This window comes from Oryzias latipes, chromosome 19 (genome assembly GCF_002234675.1).
Source record: "Oryzias latipes chromosome 19, ASM223467v1".
NCBI classification, from domain to species: Eukaryota; Metazoa; Chordata; class Actinopteri; order Beloniformes; family Adrianichthyidae; genus Oryzias; species Oryzias latipes.
The window spans coordinates 19,841,605-19,859,652 of NC_019877.2; the positions used below are offsets into that span (position 1 = coordinate 19,841,605).

The 18,048-nt window shown below is 39.2% G+C and overlaps 1 protein-coding gene across 1 annotated transcript in view; it reads right to left on the bottom strand.

Moving 5' to 3' along the window:
* Window positions 1–1,878: 1,878 nt before the first annotated feature.
* Window positions 1,879–18,048, bottom strand: part of LOC101166997 (corticotropin-releasing factor receptor 1) — a 107,892-nt gene continuing 91,722 nt past the window's right edge. Inside the window, exons 7-9 of the mRNA XM_023949582.1 lie at window positions 6,720–6,840; window positions 4,935–5,088; window positions 1,879–1,970 (exon numbers count right to left, since the gene is read on the bottom strand). Coding sequence (XP_023805350.1) covers window positions 1,906–1,970; window positions 4,935–5,088; window positions 6,720–6,840 — 340 coding nt within the window. The 3' untranslated portion in view covers window positions 1,879–1,905. The remainder of the gene's footprint in view (window positions 1,971–4,934; window positions 5,089–6,719; window positions 6,841–18,048) is intronic.

The following is an 18,048-nucleotide window of genomic DNA, read 5'->3' on the forward strand; positions in this document are numbered from 1 at the left end:
AAAAAACAACAACTACAGCAATGCGTCTTATAATCTGGAACAACTTATAAATGAACAATTGAACTGGTTGTTATACTTGAGAGGTACACGGCGCTCTTTACAAATGTCTGGTTGGGTGTTTTTGTGAATACTCTAGCAGATAAAGCAGATAACGTGTCAGACTGTGTTTTTTTTACATGTTATTAATGAGGTTGGGAGTTAGCATAGTCACAGTATTGTTTGTTTTAGTAGCTTCAGTCTGTTTTTTACCTGTTGAGCAAAATACAGGTGTTGTGAACACGCTATCACTTCTAACATGGCTAACGTGTAGCGTGTTACAAACAAGTTCTAGAGTTATTGTGAATGCAGTTAATAAAGTCTGACTGACTGACGGACTCATCTTTGACTCTCTTTGTCTGACTCTTAATGCACCCTATAGTCCAGTGGGCCTTACATATAACATAAGTTTGAAAATAGACCACTCTTGACAAAGTGACTTATGATCTATTGTGCCCATTGGTGGGGAAAATACAGTAACTTATAAAAAAAAAGAGTAACTGCGTTTTTTCCCACTATGTTATAATTATAACTTAAAAAATTGCTGAGTTGACCAAATCAAACCCTGAACAGTGAAGCCTACATTGTGCACAAGAGTTTATCAGCCCCCAAGACAAAAGTCTTTTTGTCTACAGTTAGGAAAATAGCTCAAAGTGAACTGAGATCGTGACATTCAAGATTTTGGCTCCAAAACCGCTGCCTAAAGGCTTTAAAAAAACAAGCCGAAGACAAAAAGCAGAAAGAAAATTGTTTCAGGAGGAAATTTTGGTTTGAAAAATGAATCTGACCCCAGCAATTAAAGGCACGTAGAACTGAGTCTGGATCGATTTAGAAGGATGGGAATCATGAAGAAGATCTACCACAAAAATTTTCTGCAAACTCAAAAACAACCGAGGCCATGTTTTACTGGAAGAGGAGTTTATGAGACAGAATTTCCTAAAGTTCTTAAGGATCTGGTCCGTCCTTGAGGAAAAATCTACCATTAGAAGCAGTCAATAGTTTAGATTCAAAATCTTTTTGAGGACTTCCATTTACCAAACACTGTGAGCCGGTCAGCTTTTATGATGAATTTATTACTCATCCATCACATTTAAATGCTTTTTTTTTTATCACTGCAGTTGGAGTCTGGTTAACGATTCTATCCAGAAAAACAAAAACGTTGAGAAAATGATTGAAACATGGAAATCTCATGTTAGTCCTGATTCATCTGCGTGTTACAAAGAGCAGGCTTGGGCTATATTGAGGCCTGTGTGGGAAGAGATCATTATTTGCTCTCGTTTGACGTGTACATAAACAAATAGTTACCAGCTGCCAAGTTATCAATTCATGCATCTTCAGCTGCCTTCCTAGTTGTGTTTCTGCTTCCACATGCGCTGGTAGGCTTGTTCTCTGTAGCTAATGGGCAAACAACCCAAAGCCAAAACCTTGCTACACTTGGCTATCCGAGTTGATTCTCATACATTTACTGCGCCGCTGAGCATTCCTGACTGCCAGCTGGTCCATGTGGGAGTGGTTCGTATCAAGACATAGAGTATAGGTTTGTTATGACGGAGCAACGTGTCATTCGTGACTTCTAATAGTTTTTGAACATTAGAGCTCTATGGAGCAGAGAAATAGGAAATGTTGGGGCTTTGCATATTTTTTTCATTTGGCTCACACTGTGAATGTAGAACCCATTTTCAGAGTGTTAATAGTTGGCAAACGAGAACAAACACTTTCAGTCAAAGTGGAAATGATGCCAGGCTCGATAAATATTAAAGACTATTTCACAATGCTGATGTGACTACAACAGATAATTAACAGACATTTATCTCCTTTATGAGTTTTGCCTTTTTCTTTGAAAGAAAAAAAGTTAATGTAGCCAAAAGCTTACTTTTCATTGTCGTAGTAGAGCTTCCCAATGGCCCACGCCACTATTATGGGGAATGGTATACCTGTGAAGTGAAGAAACAGCAAAACAATTCTTACATGTTAAACACAGATATTCGTGCAAGTGATGAAGATAGGTGATATTTTTTTTCCAGGGACACCACTGGTGGCTGCCAGGCTCTGTCAGAAGAAATTGCTGTTTGTGTGCCGCTGTGTGCAGATGCAAGCCAAGAGTTGTCAGCATCCAACTGCTTCTATTTGCAGGAATAAAGAGCCTAACTTTGGTTGATGATAATGCGAAGTGATCTGATGATTAACACACTTATAGAGGTTTAATAAAGCAGACAAACAGCAATTACTCACACCAAATTGGCAGCAACAGAAGCATGAAGGCTTTACAAGCCGTCATGTCACACATTTGGGGGATCCTAATTTTTGGAAACTTTCGACGTCATTAGCGATTCCCCTTCCTTTGTGTAATTCGAAACCTTAGGAACATCTCAAAGAGCCAAAGCTTCCTTTGTCTTGCAGTGTTAATCTGTTTTCATAAACTTGCTGACATGCGGGTCGGTAAAGCCAGCAAATTACAGCTGTGTCAAACACAAGAAATGCGATCTGATTTAATCATTTTTTACAGCAGCTCTGAAATATGCTGCCACCTTCTGCATGCAGATCCTTCACACTACACCCAGTGGGAAATGGAGTGCAGCTGACACAATGCTCTTAATTCCAGCAGCACATAGTTTAGCTTGACAGTGTGAAACAGAGGGATTGTGAGCTTTTCACAATGAATTTTGCAGCTGTCAAACCAAATCCCGGTGTCTTCGTTTAGCCAACTCTGTGCTATTGTTGGCTGTCTTTCATGGATTATTTGGAGTCACAATGATGGAAAATAGTCATGCATGATGGGAAGTGTCTCAACTTAAGCATCTAAACTTAACTTTCATTGTTGAAAGACGTATAGCACTTATAGACATAGCAAATTGCTCTCTGTGTCTGTGTTAAATGACAGAAAAGGACAAAAGACTGATGCTAAACTTGCTGGAATAACGTAAAATATAAATAAGCTAAACTGGGAGAAAACCTTTACTGGGAAAGATGTCAAAATGTATTTTCCAAGGTTTTGTCAGGATTCTTTCAGTACTCGCTACTTAATGCACTTTATAGTATGTTTCCCATTTTAAAGAACTGTCAGAATCTACAACTTTTAACAGATTTTGCAAATTTTTGAAACACGGTTAAAATTAAATGGTAAAAACCTAAGGCCCATGCAAGGAAACAGAAAACCTCTGAATGTCTGACATCAGTTCAGACTCTCATGATGGTTGTTTGTGGTTGACAGTCAGGTGAAACAGAAATATATGATTCTACTGTAGATGGTTTTCTTGAAATAAGAAAAAAGATTGAGAGCTAAATTAAAAAGAAATGGGTGAGTTTTTAGATATAAGATCCAAGATGAACGGATGATGAGCTTGACCCGAACATTGTACTTTCACAAAAAGTCATTGGCATTTTTACAATCTCATATGGGCTGTACTCTTTCACCTATTCGCCATATAACCTGCTAACTCCTATCTTAAATTCAGTCAGGGACCACAAGTGGCTTTTTGAAGTGGACAACGATGATGTGGGGACATGTGGTCATTTTGTACTAAAGAAGGATGAAAATTGCTATCATCACCCCACAAAACCTTCAAACAGGACATCTTAGTGTCCTAATTTGATACTTTATAGTCCAGATAGAAACGTTTTCATTTCCTCTGGCTCAGTTTTAGTTCAGACCTACAAACATGTTTTAAGGACTTTTAGCTTTTGGGGATTTAGGCCTTGATTGGTCACCTGAACTGGGAATAAGGTCAGTCAGATGTGGCCCAGATCCCTTTTGGCCCACATCTGCAGTTTCCTGACCTTGCTGTGCTGACTCAGGGCGTGTGGCTCTCTGAACACGAAAATGTGGCCCAGATTTGCATTTAACTCCAGTAGAAATACTCTCACAGTGAGAAAACACAAGTTTCAAAATGTAATCATGCAAAATGACCAGAACATGAACAATCATGTTTTGTAATGCAACAAACAATGTTTTGGATGTCCTTGGCAATGGGGGGTTTGTTAGCCACGCCCACTGTCCTAATATGGTCATAATGTTTCATTCGGCTTGAGTGAAGGATTCATGTGTAACATTTTCACAGCATTTCAGTAAAAAGCATGCGAGGAACAGGAATCCCCCCTCCCCCTCCCCGTTCATAACCTACAACTTCTAATTCCAACATTTTTTCACAAGTAGCTTCCCAATGATGCTCAAGGAGTCTGGAGGTTGAAATCTGTTGGAGAAGTTTACATTTGTAACTGGTAATAAAGGAGATTATCCTGGAAAATTTAAGATGGCGACGCCTTTTCAAGGTTAAAGGTCAACAAAACTTTGCTTGTGGTTACAGACTTGACCTGGCAGCTTGTGTGTAAAACTTCATTAATGTAACGTTTTCATTTCCCATATTGTGGAAAAATGTGGAAATCGCCAAATGTTATACTTTGCTACAAAATAGCCTAATGGGTCCTGTGGCTATCCCATAAATATTTCAAAACTTCTTTTTGAAATTCCTGACACGACTGTTTTGGTGTAACTACTCAATGTTGAGCCCACTGTTTTTTAGCCCCATAAGACATTTTGGCTCTATTCAACGGTGTCGCCTGCGTGATGTCTTTTTTTTTTTTTGGGGGGGGGGGGGGCCCTCTCACTTCGTGTAAAATTCACCTTCACCGGTTACTATTCAATTATATTTAAAAAAATGTATATAGCCCATAATCACAACAATAGTCGTTTCAATGGGCTTACTGGGTTGTGTGCAAATATTGGTGAGTTTCTGGCAGGGGAGAAATTGTCCCTCAAAGGCGAAGTAAGAAAGACGATTTGTGAAAACAATCTGGTCCTTGCAGCCCAGGACTGCTGCACGACAGAATCATTCACAAGAAAAAGTCAAAAGACTTTTACATTTGCTTGATTGGATATTAGACATGCAGCGTATACTTACACCAGCCAATGCAGATGAACATCCACTTGCGGAGCTTGTCAGTGGAGTATGTGAGGACAATGGCCGTGTGGAGGTAGCAGCCTTCTCCAAACATCCAGAAGAAGTTGGTTGAATGGAAATAGTTAAAGGAGGCGGTAACCAGGCGACACCAGATCTGAAAAGGAAAAAGACTTTGGTGAAGTTCAATGTGAAGCATGAGAAACAGAAGCTGCTTTCTTGAAACAGCTATCCAAACTATTGTCGTTTTTGCAGACGACACAATGCTTTTTATCATGTAAGGGAAAAATCGATTGGGTGAGATATCACAATATTTCATTTGGTGATATTTGTGTTGATTTAAAATGCTGTCAGGACGACATTTATTTATTTATCTATGAGCGTTTTTTAGCATCTGACTCTTGTTTTTCACTTAAACCTCTGACCGCTAGTTGGCAGCAGAGCACACGGAGCCTCTTTGAGCAGCTCTTCACCGCACAAAACAACTACAAAATCTCAGCGAAAATCAGCTTGTGTTAAATGCTAAATGCCCAGCAGCCCAGCGGGTTATGTTGTTATGACATGCACTACTTAGTTTTTACTTGGGATGGCTATCGAACCGAAACTCTGTGCCATTTTCCTGCCAGCAACATATAAAGTGCAGTGCTTTGAAGCAGGCTCAGATAGGAGCGAGTGCAGCTGCGCAGCGGCGAATGCAAGTAGCATCAGCCTAAATGCTGTCAGCAAAGTAGCCCAAAGTTCTGTTGAACTTCACAGCAGTAGGTTCTATCTCAGCGACCTGATGAATCCTCGTGATGTGACGCTCCAAAAAAAGCCAACGTCGTGGCGATGAGCGGAGAAATCCGTGTTAACTTCTGCATGTGAGAAAACGGAGCTGCAGCTGCAGACTGTCATGTAAATACAGCATCTTAACACCATTTAAGTGCTCTTCTTCACCCTGCCGTGCTGCCTCATCACACATCAAAATTGACATTTCTTTTTCCTTTATTTTTTAAACACCAGTTTAAGCACGGTTCAGGCTCCTGAATCGTTTAAAAGTACTGAAGATGTGACATTTAGTAATGTTGGAAATAAACAGCAACTTATTTCCTTAATCATAGTTTTACAACCTAATTGGTGAAGGCAAATGCATTCTATTTTTTTTCTTATCCTAAAAAAATATGGTGTTGATAAGTAAAATGAATTTGACCATTTTATTACAATAAAAGTCGTATTAATATTCAGGTAGAGTTTTTTTTTAAGGTAAAAACATATTGAAAAATTGTTCCGGTACAGTATCTCTATACGTATCGTATCGTCAGACTCTTGCCAATGCACATCTAAGTCAGGTTTGTTTACGTACAACAGCTTTAAAAAATAAAATCTCTCGCACAATAGCCTCAAAGCATTGCCACTCGTTTCTTTGTCCGCAAGCTTAGACGGTTTGCAGAAATCCTCTTTTTGAATATTTCTAACCTTTCATTTGTCACAAGAAAAACGTTTTTTCAAAAGAAAATAATGATTTGTCTAATTGGTAACACAGACAATGTCTGCCAGTATTTATTGACTTTTTTTCTCAATCTTTGGGCATGAATTTTTTTGGTTCTGAAATATTTTGTTTTCCTACATGCACTTTAAAAATTATTTTTGCAGTAAAGCATTACCAATAATAATGCTACTTAAAAACAATGAAATTGCTCACTTTGAAGTTCATTTCAGTTTGCTTCTCTATTGTATCAGGTATTTCTGGAGAATTCAAAAATACAAAGTTCTGCTACTTTTAGCCTAGGAAATGGAGTTACCACGCACCACGTTGCTTTCGTGCACCTCAGGGCTCATGGTCAATTGAACGATGAACCAGGTGGCGTTCCTCAAGATGAATGCGGTGATTAAGTTCCAGTGGATGATGTTCCTCAAACAGCGGATACTCCTGTGGAAGACAGAAGGATCAAGTCAGATGCGGCACTAAGGAAAATTAGATTTGGAAAAGAACCAGAGCTGGATTTAGACTTTTTTGAGCCGCCAGCAGTAATTGTTCTGGGAGCATCTGAGCATCCACTTGGTCTCCAAAAGGAGAAATCAAAAATGTTTCTCGTTAGGTTTCCCATCTTCTTCTGAAACCTTTATATTCTAGTCGATCTATCAATTGATATCTAAATTTGATTGACATTTTTAAAATTATTTATTGCAGTATTAAAAAAAGGTTATGCTTGGACTAAATTAATCAAGTCAAAATCAAATTTTCAATAAAGATACTACGAGAAGCAGGAAATGATTTAATTTATGATGGATTTTGAACTTCTATAAACAATGGGAACATTATTAAGTATATTGAGTTTGTACCTGTGTTACTTTTCATTAAAGCAAGACTCTCTCTCCCTCCCTCTCTCTCTATATATATCTTACACAGTTTTACAGTTACTTTTTATTACACTTTTACAAGATCTGATGCATTTCATTAAATTGACAGTGAGGAAGTTGTGTATTTGACATTTTACAAATGAATGCGTCAGACTGGCGACCTGTCCAGGGTGTCCTCTGCCTTTGCCCACAAGATGCCGGATAGGCTCCAGCAGCCCCGAGACCACGAAAGGAACAAAACGGTTAAGAAGATGAATGAATAAATTAAAGCAACCTCAAAAACAAAACAAAAAGCGTGTTCTTTCTCCCTCGATACTTAAACAGACCTTCCTCACCCACAGAACCAAAACATGAACTATTACAAAAAAAAAAACAGCGTAAACTCCCATGATGCACCTGACTGGCTGCTCACTTTAAAGCTGAGGTGCTGTTAAAGTGCTGCAGACTGGCTGCCATGTTGTCCTAAGTGAACACGCTCACTGATTAGTGAGTCCTGTTTACAGCGGCAGACGCAACACCCTGCAACTGCAGTGTGTCTGTTTAGGAAAAGCGCCGTGATCGACCCACTGCAGGGATCAAATGCAAACTGAAAACTAGTTTTCTGGCCTCCGTCTCACGTCACATGACCTCGAGCTACTGCCCACTTCTCCACACAACGTGCTTGTCTCTGGGAGCTTTTCAAAGACATGTTGAACTCCAACGATACGGTTTTTCTTCAGCTGTGAAATTGCTCTAAGCCGGCAGAAATTGAACTCATCATAATTAAATGGGAACGGTCTCATAACAGCAGAACGTTGTCCATCTGCCTGTCTGGAGTCAAAAGGCTGTTTCCAGGCAACTCTGGACCCCATCAAAGTTAGGATATACACCGATGGCAAACATGCAAGACAGTTGTCTGTATTTTCTCTAACTGCTCCAACCAGCAAAAACACCTAAACGCTTAGAAGTCTCTGAACTGTGATTGGTGAGTTTGCCAACCAAATCTGCCATTTACAGAGACATAGGAATGACACCAACCCCCCATCAGCATTGTTTTCATTCAAAATGTACCCTAATGGATTGACCAAGATTTAGCTTTGACATTTTTGGTTAAAAACAAACATAAAAAGAGTTATGACACATAACTGAAATATCATTTAGACTAAATCCTTGGAACTTTGAGTGGAGCTTCGTCTGTTTTTTTTTCTTCTGATATTGTTTGGACCTTGTTTTTGCTGTGTTTGTGGAATTTTATTTTGTCTCTACATGTTTGATGTTTTGTTATAAAACAAAACATTGATGCCAATATTTGTGATTTTTTTTTTTGCAGCAAAAAATGACGACATTTAATAATAAATATGTCTGTGAAAAAAGGAAGTTGGGGTTCTACTAAATAGATGGAAATCTAGCATTGTCCCAAAAACAGGTGTAAGGGGAAATTAAACAAGCAAAGAACAAAAAAGCTCAAAAAGGCAAAAGACTAAAAAGGGTCAAACCAAATATCAAGCACAGTGGTGGCAGTGTGAGGATTTGAACCTCGCTGACTTTGAGTGGGTCGAGATCAGGTCCGCATGACAGCATCTTTTTCAGCCAGAAGTGAGGTCAGCTGTTGGACAGATTTTCCTCAAAACTGAATCGTTTGACAGAACAATAAACCAAAAACACAGAAAAGGCTGTGGCATTGATGTTGTTTTGCAATGCCCTTGAAATTCTATGGTTTTTTTCTTTATGTAAATAAAAAACTCTACTGAAGTGCCTTCAAGCGGGCAGTTCAAAAATAGAAACACACAAATGAGTGGACGTCCTCATTGGTTGTCACCCGCTGAAGGCATCATCAGCAAAGCTGATAGAGGCTGCTGCTTCTGCCAAGCATGAGTGACATGATTTATATTTCAGACCGCATCCATTTTTAATAGGTGTCACTTCTACTGGCTCAGAGGTGAGGGAGACACAGAAATGAAACGAAGAAAAAAAAAAACAAGACAATGTGTTGCTGTGTGGCTTTAAAATAAACGTTGAAAGTTTTTTTTGTTTGAAGGGGGCAAATTAGCAATGTCAACAAGCGGCTGAGTGATTTCTCCCAACGATGTCAGACTGGTAGTCAGGCCGAGGCTGCCTCGTGCATCAGACAGTTGTGCCAGCAGCAGTGGGGAGGGTTAGTCTTCAAACAGTCGTATTAATTACGCCATGTGCACTCACTTTCCATGGCGTGCTGCCAGAGGGGTCACATTGCCTGATGGGTATCATTACGAGAAAAGCTGAGCATACAAGTCACTGTTAATACATTTCCCCTGTTCATTTATTTAGCATTTTCTTTTGCTGATTCATTCCAAGCCGAGTTGGATCAGCAGAAATCTGTTTTTGTAGCAGCTGTAGGAAGCGAACAGGACTCCATCCTGAACATGACCACCCTGCTTCTTCAGCTGAAAAAAGAAGCAGTCCAGGAAGATTACAATGACACTTTGGGGGATTTGGATAATTAATGAAGTTACTGCTGCTGTCCGTCAGGAGAAAAGCGCACGCAGCCTCTCATTAATGTGGAGACGGTATCGATCCTGCTGCTGTTTGGCTTGAACATGGGGGCTGGGGACGGCAGGCGGCGGACAGCCTCCTGATGATCTGGGTGGTCTAGATGGACTAGTTTTCAAGTGAGCCGTGGTTTCGCATAGTAAGCATTTAACTGAGAGATCATCCATCAGCGGGAGTCTCTGGTGAGGAGGTGCTTTGGTGGGGAGATTCATTATTTGTTGTTGGTATTAAGGAAACAGTGTTGCAGACATATTGGTGAATTAAAGGAGAAAATCAAACTCTGTGTTTTAAGTTACAGGGATGGGACTAAACGCCACCTTTTTAGAAAGCCTATAAAATATGTAAGAGATGAAAGATCTTATTCTAGGTCGGTTTTTGTCTGAGTGAGGATGGATACACACTTGCGCGGTTTCAGTTTGCCATTCATTTTTAATACGCCTTTTTCTGTCTGTCAATATCCCGAAAATGACTAAAAGAGTATCTTTAGATAGCCCAACGCAAGGTTTAAAATACCCTTGAAGGTCAGAATGTCACATGGTTTGACCTATTGAGATGTAGAAGGCTTATATTCCCATTCCTATCATCTTTTGATCTATTTTCAAAATGTTCCCTGTTGTCTTTTAATCATGACTAGGACATTTTTAGCCAAAATTAAAAAACAGTGTCGTTTTCTAGGACATTGTTTCTGCAGAGCAGCAGGAGTTCCTTAGAAAATTTGCCTCTGAGTTGTGGGACGGATCAGTTGAGTAAACCTGCCGTCATTACCCATCATCCCTTGCTTTTCTCCTCTTACTATCTTACATCCCCTCACAAACCCCACCAAACACTAAACGGACATGGATCTGGTCTTTTACAAGCGGGTGCATCGGAATGGAGTGGAGCGGATTGTAGTTTCTAACTTACAGCTACAGTACAAGCATTTTAATTTTTTCATCTGCTCCTGATTCACAACAATTTTATTTACCCTTGTGCTATCCTATGACCCCTCCCTTACATTGACGTGTTCTCCCTACCATGACAAAGGTGGATAAAGGTGAAGAGGATTTCATGTAATCCATGGACACCAGTGAAGATCACAAATCATTGAAGAAAAAGGTTCAGCCCACTGTCTAGTGGGTCTAGATGACCCAACTCCCAATGGTAAAGTGCCTAGGATAGCATAAGGGTTACAGACATACTCAGAAATGCTATTTAAATCTTAATTTTCCTCATATATGTCCTCCATCATCAGAAAAATGTCACAAGAACATGGTAAAAACCCCATTTTCATTGAAGTGAGTCTTTGGGATTTATGGGAACCATAAAGTTGGGCTTGAATTGCAGCAACATGGACTTGGCCAAAGCAAAAGGAGGTGAAATCTGCTGTAAAATCCCGCTATCTTCATCCCGCAGCTACAGAGGGTTGAGATTAGAAGCACAAACTGAATGTTTTGATAAAAATACTTTATATGTAGATTACGCCTCATGAGGAGGCTTACAGTCATCATCTGAGGACTATTTGTAAACAGTGACCATGGCTGCTCAGATGGGATTCTCTGGCAGATCTGCAACCGAGGGGCACGCCAGTGACTGAGAGAAGATCCAGTGTTAAGGCATAGATGCCAGGAGCTTCAGTGCCACTCTGCAGCTGGGTTATGCCAATAGTTTACATAACATTCAAACAAATCATGCGATATGAAAAAACAACACCATAGTTGACCTAATTGTAAATAACAAAAGCTGCAAACAGCATTTGAAACTTTGCTGAAACCCACCATTCTTGTCCTGCCTCTCCTGCTTTCTGCAGCCCATATGCAGCTTTACCAAGTAAAACTGCACTCTGTCATGCTGATGCTAGAAGACTCCCCAAAGATGTGTGTTTGGCTACAGCTCTATTTTTCTACTTTACTTTGCTTAATCTAATAACAATAAAACTAAAGCACAATATTTATTACGTGATCATGTAGAACAATTAGAACTGAAATATCACAATGGTCCTCTGGAGTTTTTTTTATGTAGGTCATTCTTCAAAAGCTTTGTGGCTCTCTTGTTATCCAAAAAGGACGAACTGCGCTGAGTGGAGATCTGCAGCATCTGTGGCAAAACACACGTGTGTTTAGTGGCATGAAGGCCCCATCTTTCGTGTCCCAGCTTGATAAAAACCAGGAGGTATCACACCATGCAGTTTCTCAAAAGACCACTAGAGGCAGAAGGGAGCCCTTCTCCATTGAATGCCATGTTCATCAGTTCAACTTCACATCTTCACCATCTAAAATAAACCTGTCCACATATTGGTTTTGGAAGCTTTTTGATTATTCTTACTTTTACTTTCTCACAAATCTGTAGGGGTCATAGAAAAAAAGGATGCTTGGATTTTGTTGGAGTTTCAATTTGTGCATCGTTAAGGGTGGTTTTCTCTGGACATGTTGGGGACGGGCAACTCCAGGCCTTGAGGGCCGGTGTGTCTACCTGATTTCCAGATATCCAAAACCTATTCATGACTGATCAGAACACACATCAGACACACAGAAACCAAAATGTAAAAACAACCAAATTTGTCATTTCGGTCTACGTATGAAAATCTGCATGGAGGATTTGGATCTAAATCTGCACATTTCCAACAGATCTCAAATTATGTTTCTTTTTAGAAATGCTGATTGGTTTTCCAAAAATAAAAAAATATGTGCGTATTCATCCCTCCAGATCCAGCCGATGAATTGCACATGTGTGTTCATGGAGAAATTGGAATGGAAGTGGGTCAGAAACACACAGATGCATCACCGTGGGTGTGTTTTTCTCAGGTGGGATTACACAGAAATGTAAACCAGGATAAATAAAAGCATGTAAGTAAAGGAACAAGTCTCTATAATTTAACATGAGCAAGATGTTAACTTTAGCTGCAGACTGTTGTGATTTAGGACCGAACTCTTGAATGGATTTCACTTCAATCCAGCAAACATTCTTTCATTCAGTTCTGTGTGGCTCACTGGTGGATTTGCCTGAGCAGCCCTTTCAGCAGACAGCTTGACGGATCTGGAACATTCCATATTAAATGTTAAAATTCCCACTTTACCCACCTGTGGTACATTTATTTATAAAAGCTTTCTATTATTGGACAAAGCTCCACTGCTGGCAGGATTTATTCTGCTAACCCGGGCCTTACATGTATATTTAAACAGTCTTGTTGCATTTATTTCCCCCCTTTTTTTAATGGTGAGTTTCTGCAGTTCTGCTGAGAAATGGAAACACTTTTTCCTGTTTTGATGACTAAATAAAAAGTTAAAGTATTTTTTTTATCTTAGTAGGAAATGCTTTCAAGGCAGAAGAAAGGTGGAAAAGATTTTATTATCCCAGCATTGGAAACAAATATTTGATAAAAATGATTAGCTGCGTCCAATTAAGCAGTTGATCACACCGCAGGTAACGTATTTAAGATCAACTCTTGAATGATCCAAACATCAAATAAATGGAAGGATCCAACAGGAGCTCCACATGTGGCAGGAAAATGAAATCCCACGCTGGGGTTTGCAGGACAGAGCTGCCAGCCGTGATCTTCTCAGAGCGCCTGATATTAAAAAATGTATCTGGAGGAAATTCTCCAGGGACGTCGCAGTTGAAAGCTTCAAACATAAATTGAACCTAGTTATGAGATCCACACATCACGCTCTTATGTGGCAGGAATCCATAGATATGGGGGTGTTTCTTTAAACTTTTCATGGAATTTCTTCACAGATTAATGCATATGAATTACATTTTTATACAATTCAGACTAACAAAGTGCATTTTCTTCTTAGAATGACCAACAAACATTTATTTTTGATGCTATTTGACATCTTAATTTAAAAAACAAAAAACAAAAACCTTTTTGGATTTAGAAAGCATTTACAAAAAGGTTCTAAATTGGTTTTTACACAAATCACACTGTTTGAAAATGATTCAACAGTTTGTTCTTAACCTTCAAAAACAGAGAAAATTCAAGGCAAGAAAATAAGACGTTATTTGTGCAGCATTTACAAAAAAGAGCGGAATGATCAAAACTCAAGTAGTTTTACATTAAAAAAATTTCACATAAGAAAGGCAACAAAAAGCAATTTAAATATTTTCTTAAAAAACAAGTAAGAATAAGAGAAAATGAACACTGAGTGAAAGAAACTCCAAAAAAATAAAAAATAAAAATTTAAAGATGTTTAATCGAAATTTTAAATGTTTTGGAATTAAATGATACATTAAATTATTTTAAAATGTATAAACATAAATCAAAATTTGTGATACAAAGGAAAATTATTTTGTTAAACTCAATGTTGTAAACAATTATTTTTTATCTGGTTTGTAAAATAAAAAACAATGATGCTCATGTTGGAGTTTTGCACATATCAGTGCTTTTAAAAATGTACAGGTTTATACTAATAAGCATATTCAAATCAGTATGCAATATCAGCTTAATTCTTGAAATTATTTTCCCATAAGTAGTTTGTTTTGTATTTTTTAGACAAAACAGAATTCCCGTTTAAAAACAAAAACAAAATTATATATAAAAGTTTTAACTTTTCAACTAACTTTAAACAAAATAGGGCCTAAAGAAAAAAAAATCTGATCACATGTGGATTTTGAACAATTATTTATTCATCTTCTTCCATTTATTCCCTTTCGGGGTCACGGGGCTGCTGGAGCCTATCCCAGCCACATTGGGCGAAGGCAGGGGACACCCTGGACAGGTCGCCAGTCTGTCGCAGGGTGGATTTCGAACAGAATTATGAAAATGTATTATCACATTTTTGGGTGGTGACAGTGAGCACCAACGAAGAATCATCAGGGGGGGACTTACCATTAGGCAAAGGTAAGCGATCGCCTGGGGGCCCCAACTCTATCCTGTCTAACTCTATCATTAAAAAAACATCCCAAATTACTGAACTGGCATAAGACTGATCATGTAAAAGTGTTTGGTCCCCCTGTCCTTCAGCAGAAATAGTATATTCCAGTCAACAGCAACTCCAGAGACTGCAAGTTAGCGAGCCGAGGCAGTATTGGTGGTTTTCAGCTCAATAGGGCCGTTTTTATTCTGACCACAGGTAAAAATTGCTTTAAGTGGATGGGCATAATTTGGGTGGGTTTAGGATCAGTTCTGGAGCTTTTAGTTCCGGGTTGAAACAGCAGGAATGTGCGGTCTGGAGAGAGGTGACAGACGCTTCACCTGTCGTCTTCCTTACCTGCCTTCATGAGATGTGAAGTCTACTGATAATAAAATAAATGTGTCCACTAACCTGTTCCATTAATGCAGTTTATAGGTTTGATTCTAATCATTTCAATCATGTTTATCCTTAAAATTGCTTCATTTTGCTTATTTCCTGTTTAATGTTAGCGCACTACGAGCTCTGCTGCATGAGAGATTACACAATCCTGAGTGAAGTCAGGTTGATTGTTCCTTTAGTTTACTCAGCGTATGCTAATAATGTACATTTTTTTACATTCTAGACATTTTTATTCCTTATCCTCCCTTTCTATATGGGGATGTATTTAACTTCAGAACTGACATGAAGCTGCACTGAAAAGACAGATAGTGGCTCAGGTGGTTGAGCGGGTCGTCCAATGATCGAAGGGTTGGCGGTTCGATCCCCGCTCCCACAAGCCAAAATGTCGTTGTGTCTTTGGGCAAGACACTTCACCCTCCTTGCCTCCAGTGTGGCTCCACTGGTGTCTGGATGCGCATGAATGATCCCGGTGATGGTCAGAGGGGCTGTAGGCGCGAAATGGCAGCCACGCCTCTGTCAGTCTGCCCCAGGGCAGCTGTGGCTACAACAGTAGCTACCATCACCAAGTATGAATGAGGAGTGAATGAATAATGGACACAATGTAAGCGCTTTGGGTGTCTTGAAAAGCGCAGATAAATCCAATCCATTATTATTATTATTATTAAAAACAACCGAGCTTTTTGTGATGTTTATCACAGAAGTGCAGCTGAGCCGGCACCGACCTCGACTGCAGTGGCAAAGGAAAGCGATATATACCCTGATGGTCACAATGGGTTAAATGAGGCATCAGTTCAGAGAAAAATATTTGAAAAAACTCTTTTCCTTTTGTCATCTTTAGTTAAACCTTAAAGAAAAGACAGAAGATCGTCATTTGTTCTTTTTAGGAAGTGAGGGATTCATAAATAAGTACATTTAATAAATGTAATGTTCTTCCAAGTAGAAATAATGTTTATAAAATAAAATACATTTCTTAAACATTTAAAATTGATTTCAGTTTTTAATTCTTATCAAAACGTTTGAATTCTTGACATTGGTGTTGTCCTAAAGTGGACCGGTGAGGAAGTCATTCCACGTTTTACCCTATTGGTAAGGATAAAAAAATTAATTAAATTAAATACAACCGCTGCAGAGGGCCCCGTGTTATTAGTCCGTCGCTGTGAATCCCTCTAAACTTTACAGGAAATTTACAGAAAATGTAAATAAAAACATAATTTTAAGAAATTAAAGAAAAAAATGGTGAAAAACTTTCCCATCAGGCTTTGCCCCAACTGAAAATCACCTTTATAGCTTGGTGAAATATAGGAGCTTTAATAAAAAAAAGTACCAACCCTTCTTTATATTGGCAGTATACTTCAATTAAACACTATTTTATGAGACAATCAAGATTTACATTTATACAACTACACATTTCTTGTTACATTTTTGTCCATTTATTGCTCCGTTATTGTAATCCCACGCTTTCATTCCTTCTTTTATCTCATTTTTCTTCCATTCATCTTATGACGTTTGTATTTGATTGTAAATGTGGAAAAGGAGCAGCTCAGGGGGCTGTGAGCGCGCTCCATCAACCGACCCGCCTCTCCTCTGAGGGTGAAGATGAGTAAACCTCAGCGAGCAGCACTCTGCCTTTCAGGTCTCTGCAGCCTCACAGGCGGACTGAAGACTTGCTCCACTAAAAGGCAGTGCCTGCTGGGAGTTTGCACAGAGACACCTGAACGATTCTCAGACCACAGAATACAAAATCCGCTGACCTGATTCAAGAACAAGTAAAGTGGCTGCAAACCCCAGAACCGCGTGAGTAAGAAACGGGGCCCTGGGCATCATCTTCTAGTCCCAGAGCGGAGCGCAGGGACGACGGGATCACTCTGAGAGTTTGTTTTACTCTGATCGCTGTAACAGAGGGCAGAAGCTCTGGCAGGTCAAAGGTGGGCGGGGACGGCGTCTCCAGCTCCACCTTTTCTTTACTGGTTTGAAATTAGAGGCAACATTTTCACAGTATTTTCCATGAAACGCTGCTCCAGCTCAAGAATTGGTTTTCTTGCTTGGATGTTTATGATCTGTTTTTACCGCTGGAGGTACCAAAAGCATTCGGCCTGCAATAACTGTTTGGGGTCCTTCGGGGTCCTGCAACTAATGATGACGTCACATTATGTGATTGGCTGTTTGTTGGTTTGATGATGTTCGAGATAGTGATTGATCCACAAGTTTACACGCTAACACCGTTATTCGTGGGAAACATGTATGATTTGTACATTGAAATGTCCCACTATATATCACTAGGGACTTATTTAACTCCCCTTTCAGCATATCATCTGTGGCCAGCTGTGGAGACGAGCAGAAAATTGGATTCAAGACATTTAGCATTTGTTTTAGTCCTAATTATTTGGTTGGTTGTTTTCTACAATAACTTGAATAATACATAAAAACTGAACAAAAAAACAAGGTGTGTGTTGCTGTTTTTGTGTGTTTTTTTTGGTAATTAGTATTTTTAATGCTTTCAACATGTTTTTTAAAAAGGAAATATAAACTATACAATCATAACTGTTAGAAACTGACATTTGGGCCCATTAAACCAGACTGCACACCATAAATAAATACTATTTCTCATCCAGTCATTCATATACTCACATTGGAAAAATAAGTTTATATTGCCAATGTGTCTCCCTATTGTGCATTCGGTGTAACAAACAATTATGTCGGACACTCCTTAAAATTCAAAATGGCATTGTAACTTATGAGGAAAAGAACTTTAGGTTGCAAAATGAAACGTGAAAATTTAGATCCCTAGCAGATCTCAATGCTACATAGCTATATAGTTTGTCCAAGCGGTGTTACTGTAGTGTGACGCCATCGTTAGTCGCAGGACCACGGACAGTTATTGCAGGCCGAATACTTTTGCTACCTACACCGGTCAAGGTCAAACATGCCCCTTCAAAAGCAGAAACTGCCCCCCAAAACATTATGAACTACAAAAATCCACAATTAACCAGATAAATAAAAATTAACAACCCCCCCCCCCACACACACACACATACAAACAA